The 8,788-nt window shown below is 39.0% G+C and overlaps 1 protein-coding gene across 1 annotated transcript; it reads left to right on the top strand.

Annotated features, from left to right (window-relative positions):
* Positions 1 to 406: 406 nt before the first annotated feature.
* Positions 407 to 8,201, top strand: guca1g (guanylate cyclase activator 1g). Its single transcript, XM_038293527.1, has 4 exons — positions 407 to 701; positions 782 to 931; positions 5,082 to 5,178; positions 7,620 to 8,201. The coding sequence occupies exons 1-4, from the start codon at positions 495 to 497 to the stop codon at positions 7,739 to 7,741; spliced, it is 576 nt and encodes a 191-aa protein (XP_038149455.1). The 5' UTR covers positions 407 to 494; the 3' UTR covers positions 7,742 to 8,201.
* Positions 8,202 to 8,788: the final 587 nt, after the last annotated feature.

The following is an 8,788-nucleotide window of genomic DNA, read 5'->3' as shown; positions in this document are numbered from 1 at the left end:
TTAAACGTTGATGGATTGTTAACTTTCTCACCTTTAGAGACCAGCAGCCTGATTTCTACATAGAAGGTATTCAGTCACATGAGGATGGCGAGCAGCATCCTTCCGCAGTCTCCTTCAGCCTTACTGCTTTGTAAAACTAAAGAGAAAGTGATGAGAAATCAGAAAAAGTTAGCCAAATATTTGAAAAGTAAACATAAACACTAAATGCTTCAATAAATAGATGAATAATTGCAATTTTTCTCATCATGAGGAAACAGCAGACGCTAAATATGAAAAGTCCAACACGGCAATTGTTGATTTATTTCAAAGGGTTAAACATTTTATGCAATAGTCTAATGAGGTAATGTGATTAATCTCTTAGAAGCATGCCTCCTGAGAGAAGCCGGCTGACGGTGCAAATCTCTTTAGTGTGACTGACTGAGTCAATTGGAGCCTTCGCCACGTTAGATAGACGATCAGAACTTTCACAAACTCCGCAGGGATCCTTTGGACCAATGCAGCTGGACACCAGGAAGCAAGAGAAAAGCAGCAGTGATGGGAATCTTGCTCAGATTCAGGAGATGTGTGTCATTTTTCTGAGGGAATGTCCCAGCGGCGCCTTGCATCTACACGAGTTCAAGAGGATGTTTGGCGTCCAGAGCAGCTCGCGAGAGGAGTCCCTCTTCCTCGAGACAATCTTCCGGTCATTCGACACAAACCAGGTGAACCATTTTTACATCTGGATGCCAGAAGTCACAGTCGGGGTCTTACTGTTTGATTAACACTCCTGGTTTATCCACAGGACAACACGCTGGACTTCATTGAGTACGTTGCTGCTCTTAACTTGATTCTAAGAGGGAATCTGGAAGATCGGCTCAAATGGTCCTTTAAGATGTACGACCGAGACGGGAATGGAAAACTGGACAGGAAGGAGGTGAAGCTCCTCATAAGGGTGAGAAAAAGATGAACATTTACAGGCGCGGATTCAGGCGGGGGCGCGGGGGGCGCGCGCACCCCCCTTTGGGATATGGCAAGCCGATTGGACCAATAATCGTCCGTACAATAACGCGCGGTTCCAACCCGTATTTTACGCGAGCGCGCGTTTTTGACGTCACCGCGCGTTCTGGCTGGTGGCTGGAAACGCGCGGTGACGTAAAAAACGCGCACTCGCGTAAAATACGGGTTGGAACTGCGCGTTATTGTACGGACGATTATTGGCCCAATCGGCTTGCCATACAACAATAGCGTCGTTGCGAGCACGAGGAGACCTGGAAGATTTAAGGCCAAACAAGAAAACCAGACAACCATCTCTTTGAAGATTCTGGTCCAATCCAACAAAAGGGTAAGTAGAAACCAACTTTATCACTTTATTTTCTAAAGGCTTATATCTATAATCTAAATAACACAGATTGAAATGTTTATATCTTGTTTTCTATTCTTCAGTGGACCTGGCACAACTACAGAAATGACCACAGCGTTGACCAGTATGAACGTTCAGATATTGGAGACACACAGATAAAAGGTATGATGATTGCTAGAAAATGTTGATAATGAGAAAACATTATCAACATTGTTGATTGTTGATAAACAAGTTGTTTAAAGTTGCAAAGTAATGCAATTGTAGGAATACTTTAACCAGTAACGGGAAAGTTATGAAAATTGCAGTGTTTGATAAGTAATAAAAAGAGTGTACAATTAACAAAAATAAGCAACATTAGTTGCCATTGACATGTATACAATAGTTATTTTGTAGTGTGTATTTTTGGGTCTAAACCTGTACCACATGTGTTGTACTGTTAAAAATAAGAATGGTGTCCTTTACGAAAACATTACTAACTTTTATCAATTGGTAAGGATCCAAATCAATGAATGCTCTAAGCACATGCTTGGAGTCTAAGGGAGTCTTGTTAACATTGTGATATGATAACTACAAATCTGGTGTTATTTGTTTTCAGTGCATTTAATATTTTACAATAAAAATACAATTTACTTTTAAGTAAATTCAGTTTTGTGCACCTGGTGATATGTGTTCAGTGAATTTAATAATTTACCATAAAAACACAACATAAAATTGTTTTGTGGCTCCTCCTGAGATTACAAGGTTTACCTGATCACAAAAATAATTTTCTTTTCCAGATGAACAAGGACCGTGTTTCGATGTAAAGACAACCGAAGAGCCGGCGCTCAACCAAGCGGATTTGCCCCAAACAACTTATGACATAGGTTAGTAATAGTTGTATTTTTTTCAATGTCAAAACAACTAATTTTGTTTTACATGATTGACTTTTTTGCTTAATCTTGAAATCTTACATTTCATAATAATTATTTCATAATAAAGCAAGACTATACAAAATCTTCATGTAGGCAGATTTACAACTCCACCAGCACCCATACAAAATTGACAATGTAAATATCAATCTTCTTACAGATATATCAAAGGCCAAGGACCAGATTAGTGAAATGGACGACTCTGGAAAATTCCAACTTCTTCAGACCAGAAAACCACCCAAATCTTTCAATTTCCCTGCCAGAGAATTTAAAGACAACCGAAGAGCCAGTGGGGTGACCAAAAGAACATGCCAGAGGGACTGGCTGGACAAGTATGACTTTTTATCATTTTTACATCATATAAAGATGATCTACCGTCAGGATCAACATTCAGGCAGGAAGTGAAGTTGTGGCACACAAAGTGGTCATCAGTGGAAAAACCCTAGCCTGGCGTAGTCCGACTCAATTCTAGTCAGAATATGAGTCTGATACTGCTCCATAGAGCTGTGATTATGGGGCGTGTTTTGAACGAACCAGGGAAAAAAATGCCTCTGCACTCAATTGGATAGACCTACAACCAATAAGAGCAACGGAGTGCGTGACGTATGTTAAGCGAGGCATAGTTGTTGTCCACAAAAATCAAAGCGTGCAGTTTCACGCCTAGAATAAGAAGATGAGACTTGATCGCGTTTCTCTGTTCCTCTTTTAAAATTAATTTGCTGTCGATATCTTCTAGAACAGACCTAATAGCAGAATCTACTCACCCAAACTCTCCAGCGGCAGCCATTATTGTTGTCACCCTAGCGCGCTTTGGTCACGTGGTTGATTACGTTACTCTTGATCATCTGTCCATCATCGTATAAAGTCCACCCTGACAATTTGATTGGATCGCCTGACAGTGGGCTTTAATACTAGCGCTACTATGGAGCAGAGCCAGACCGAACTTCCCCGAACTCAAACCTTGTGGGCGGGACTAAGTTCTGACTGGCACCCAGGCTAGAAAAACCCAGCTCTCTCCCTGAAATTCTAAAGATAACAAATATGAAGTGCTACCCAAACATTTATATGATTCTTCACCTTCTGTCAGTCATACCTTTTACCAGTGCTTCTGTGGAAAGTGCTAAGTCAGGTCTTAAAGCAGTGAAAACTTTGCTGAGGTCAACAATGGGACAGGAAAGGTTTGTGGCTTTGCTACTTTTGTATGTGCACAAGGACATTTAGTTAGACATCAACAAAATCATAGACATATTTGCCCAGAAGCATCCCAGAAGGTTGACATTTGTAAGCCCATTATCATCATCATCAAATTTGTAGTAGAGAACAATATTCTTTGTCTGGTTTAACTTTGTTTTTGTTTTTTTGTTTTTCAACAGTTTATCTTGTTAAAATATATTCAAATCTCCTTTGTCTTACTTGAACCATACTTGAACCCAAGTCCTTGTTTTTTGTTTTGTTTTTTATTTAATGTTCTGTGTAAATATCATTTCTGGAAATAAAGAAACTCCTTGTTTGATTAATTGTTGATAAGGATCATTTTTTTCTTCAAACTACCTTTTAACCTTGTGCATGCTTTAAAAACCGAGAGATCCTTTTTTAATTACAATAATGTAATCATGCTAATTCTACTTATGTTCATCCATTAAAATTATCAATTATAAACCCTTGGATGAATAATTAGGGTAGCGTGAAAGAGTGAAGATGGTATTCTTTGGTCTTTTAGCCTCACATAGTCTTGACCTGTGACCCTTGACCCCATGACCCTTAGGTGCGCACCCCCCTTTGAAAAATCCTGGATCCGCCCCTGATTTAAAGTTTAAAGTTCTGTAACTGAAATCGTGTCGGGGTGGACTTCAGTGACCCAGTAATCTGGGATTAGGGTAAGAGGCTAAGGTCATGTCATGTGGCTCCATTGACAGAAAAAGAGTTGATCCTAAGCCCCTTTAACCTGGAGATCAGCTGGTAAGAAAGCACAGCTGTCCTGAGCTGGAGCATCAAAGCTGGGCTGATGTTCTACAGTAGTAGAGCACCATCATCAGCGAACATCTAATCTGGAGTCTCATGAACAGCATCTAACCTTTAGTCCCCTGGTTGGGTTTTGCCCCTAATAATCCTGTTTGCCTTAGTAGATTTAGGCCACTCTGATATCAGTTAATAGAATCAGATTTTTATGTTTTCTAAGGGTTTATTTAAGCTCATTTAAATTCCCCCCCCCCATTCGTTAATAAAAAAAAATGCAGCGTTGGACTGGCCTCCAACGCTGTTTTCCTCAATGTTTCTTTTCATGCTCCAAGTTTGATGTAAAAAAGATGCTGAGAAAAGACCAAAGCTTCTCTGAAGAAACTGATAAAATACAATAATCTGGACAAAAAGTAGAAGATTTATAAAGACCTATAAAGTCTTAAAGGTAAAAAAATAAATATGATAATAACCTTATAAAAAGCCTAATGAGCCTCCACCTTCTGGATTTACTTTGATTTTCAGGTTGTCATAAAATGAGAACAAGAAAAAAAAATTAGTGTTTTAGCAGAGTTGGTAATAAGATCTGATTTTTGTAAAATATATTATTGTCAGTAAAGCAACAAATAAATACACAAGTAATCCTACCTGTTGCACCATCGCCCAAACTACAAAAAATAATAACTGTATGAAATATTAATAACATGGATGACAATACTAATGGTATGTACTGATGTTTAGTGTGTTTTAACTTTTCTTCAATCTGTTTTAGATTTTAAGATTTATCAGTTTTGCTTTTAATCAAATGATGAGAACAGCTGTAGGTTTTAATGTGTGACCTACTAATTTCAGTCTCTCCAACATTAATCTGATCCAAGGTTCTTCACAAAATCAAGCTTCAGAAGAGTGAAGTCGGTCTGACTCCGTCGGAGATCTGCGATCGGATCTTTGAGCGCGTTGACGACAATAATGACGGTAGGTTGGAGAACACGCTCATCCTCAGCTCCTACAGTTAGGAATCACAAAGAGAAGTTTATTTCTCTTCTACAACTCAGTTTAGAAAGTAAAACTTTCATAGATTTATCAGACATAGAGGGAAATATTCCAGCATTTACTTCTGGTGGATTTAAGGATTGTTTATTACAGATAAGAATAACAAAAATTCAGAGTCTCAGAAAACAGGAACATTGATTAAGCCCAAAACAATAGAAATGTCAGCCTCTTAAAAGGTAAGTTGGTTCCCAGTTTGCTTTGATTGCATCTGCATTGTTGGTTCTGATGCCTCTTGACTCCGTTGATTCTTCATGAGGTTTTGGTCTCTAAGCATCAGGTTTCTTGTTTAAATTAGAGGCCTATCAGTAACACCATCCTCCTTGAACCAGCTGTTACAGTTAATCTGCAGAGTTTTTTTGTGTGTTGTGGATCTTGATGTTCTGACTCCAGCTTTAGGCCACTTTTTCTTAAGCTCATCCCTCTTTATTAAATCTACTTTGCTTGTCAATCCTCTAAAGGCTGCAGTTACTGGTGCATCTTTTTATGATGGACTTTTTTCCTTCCACTTAACTTTCTAAAAATATGCCATAACTTCACAACATAACTGTTTTAATTTTGCGAGACATTTTTTGCGAGGAATTTATTTTAAAAGTACTGGTTCACATGACATGCTCATACCTACAGGTGCTGGTCATAAAATTAGAATATCATGAAAAAGTAGATTGATTTCAGTAATTCCATTTAAAAAGTGAAACTTGTATATTATATTCATACATTACATACAAACTCATATATTTCAGATGTTTATTTTGTTTAATTTTGATGATTACAAATGACAACAAATGAAAATCTCAAATTCATCATATCAGAAAATTAGAATATTGTGAAAAGGTTCAAAATTGATGGCCCCTGGTGCCACACTCTAATCAGCTAATTAACTCAAACCACCTGCAAAAGCCTTTAAATGGTCTTTCAGTCTAGTTCTATAGGCTACACAATCATGGGGAAGACTGCTGACTTGACAGTTGTCCAAAAGACGACCATCGACACCTTGCACAAGGAGGGCAAGACACAAAAGGTCATCGCTAAAGAGGCTGGCTGTTCACAGAGCTCAGTGTCCAAGCACATTAATAGAGAGGCGAAGGGAAGGAAAAGATGTGGTCGAAAAAAGTGTACAAGCAAGAGAGATAACCGCACCCTGGAGAGGATTGTGAAACAAAACCCCTTCAAAAATGTGGGGGAGATTCACAAAGAGTGGACTGCAGCTGGAGTGAGTGCTTCAAGAACCACCACACACAGACGTATGAAAGACATGGGTTTCTGCTGTCGCATTCCTTGTGTCAAGCCACTCTTGAACCACAGACAGCGTCAGAAGCGTCTTGCCTGGGCTAAAGAGAAACAGGACTGGACTGCTGGTGAGTGGTCCAAAGTCATGTTCTCTGATGAAAGTAAATTTTGCATTTCCTTTGGAAATCAAGGTCCCAGAGTCTGGAGGAAAAGAAGAGAGGCACTTCATCCACGTTGCTTGAAGTCCAGTGTAAAGTTTCCACAGTCAGTGATGGTTTGGGGTGCCATGTCATCTGCTGGTGTTGGTCCATTGTGTTTTCTGAGGTCCAGGGTCAACGCAGCCACATACCAGGAAGTTTTAGAGCACTTCATGCTTCCTGCAACTGACCAACTTTTTGGAGATGCAGATTTCATTTTCCAACAGGACTTGGCACCTGCACACAGTGCCAAAGCTACCAGTACCTGGTTGAAGGACCATGGTATCCCTGTTCTTAATTGGCCAGCAAACTCTCCTGACCTTAACCCCATAGAAAATCTATGGGGTATTGTGAAGAAGAAGATGCAATACACCAGACCCAACAATTCAGAAGAGCTAAAAGCCACTATTAGAACAACCTGGGCTATCATAACACATGAGCAGTGCCACAGACTGATCGACTCCATGCCACGCCGCATTGCTGCAGTAATACAGGCCAAAGGAGGCCCAACTAAATACTGAGTGCTGTACATGCTCATACTTTTCATGTTCATACTTTTCAGTTGGCCAACATTTCTATAAATCCTTTGTTTTTATTGGTCTTCAGTAATATTCTAATTTTCTGATATGATGAATTTGAGATTTTCATTTGTTGTCATTTGTAATCATCAAAGTTAAACAAAATAAACATCTGAAATATATGAGTTTGTATGTAATGTATGAATATAATATACAAGTTTCACTTTTTAAATGGAATTACTGAAATCAATCTACTTTTTCATGATATTCTAATTTTATGACCAGCACCTGTAATTTATCCAAAAGCATCTTTCTTTTTCCAGAGTTCAAATCAAAGATAGGTTTTTTGTGAGTAGGAAAATAAAGATTTGATGTTAAGGAGATTTTCATGGGGGCTCTTTGTTTTTCCCCGTCTTCTCAGGTGAGATAACGCTAAGTGAGTTCATGGAGGGGGCCCAGAAGGACGATTGGCTTATGGACCTTCTCAATCTGGACATCAACACCTCCGGCTGGGTGATCCGAAACTGCAGGAAACTATGTTGACCTTTAAATGCTCAGCGGATGACCTCTTCCTTTGGTTTAAATATATTTAATCTGTGAGTTATGAGTTGCCTTTTAAAACACGGCGCTGGACCGCTTTATGAGACAGAAGTTCTGCAGGAACCTCTTGAGTGAGTTTAATCATCCGATACAGATGGATGTACTACTTCATATCCACATTTATGATATTTGAATCAGAATTAATCTTTATCAATGATTGCAATGTTCAGATTATCTGCATATATTCTAACAAAGTCATGTCATCCAGTGTCCAATGTGGTTAAAGCTGAAATGTTTTAAAAATGTCGTCCCAGAAGCAGCAGATCTGAAGGAAATATTCATATTCATTGATGTAACAGAAAGGATGGAGTTATGAACAAAGTTCTGTTTGGAGTTTCTCACATTTTATTGCCTTGAAAAGGAGAGAAAGTGGAAGAATAAAGAGGAATGTTTTGATATTGAACCGTTTGTTGTTTCTATGGAGCTTCTCTATAAACTGCCGTGTGACATCATTAGAGCTGCAGATGCGAGCAGAAGGTTTCTTCTCTCCTTCTGAAGGCCAATCATTGGGGGTTTTAATCAACTGTTTGAAATGTACATCAGGATCCTGGTACTCAATGATACATTTATTTATTTTATTCACACAGGATCAATTTTAAAGCTTTAATATTGATGCATGCTGATGAAAGCATCTCCTCTTGTACCTTAAAAGGAAGAATTTCAATTCAATTCAATTCAGTTTATTTATATAGCGCCAAATTCACAACACATGTCATCTCAAGGCACTTTACAGTTCAACCAGATCAAATTGATACAAAGTTTTCTATCTAAGGAAAACCAGTTGATTGCATTGACTCATTGACTCAAATACAATCCCCCACACTAAGCATGCTTGTAGCGACAGTGGAGAGGAAAAACTCCCTTTTAACAGGAAGAAACCTCCAGCAGAACCAGGCTCAGTGTGAGCGGCCATCTGCCGAGGCCGACTGGGGTTCAAGGAGACAGAAGCAGAGATACAAAAAGCAGCTGTAAAAGGCGGCCCCGTCCAGG

The sequence above is a fragment of the Cyprinodon tularosa genome, unplaced genomic scaffold (genome assembly GCF_016077235.1).
Source record: "Cyprinodon tularosa strain WSP-4 unplaced genomic scaffold, ASM1607723v1 ctg328, whole genome shotgun sequence".
Lineage (NCBI taxonomy): Eukaryota > Metazoa > Chordata > Actinopteri > Cyprinodontiformes > Cyprinodontidae > Cyprinodon > Cyprinodon tularosa.
This window is presented reverse-complemented; position numbering and strand designations above follow the sequence as displayed.

What these genes read in the sequence shown, in the direction of transcription:
- guca1g (XM_038293527.1), top strand. Translation starts at nt 495, where the DNA reads ATGCAGCTGGACACCAGGAAGCAAGAGAAAAGCAGCAGTGATGGGAAT. An exon ending in GGTCATTCGACACAAACCAG is followed by an intron (nt 702 to 781) that starts GTGAACCATTTT and finishes GTTTATCCACAG; the next exon opens with GACAACACGCTGGACTTCAT. An exon ending in CGTTGACGACAATAATGACG is followed by an intron (nt 5,179 to 7,619) that starts GTAGGTTGGAGA and finishes CCGTCTTCTCAG; the next exon opens with GTGAGATAACGCTAAGTGAG.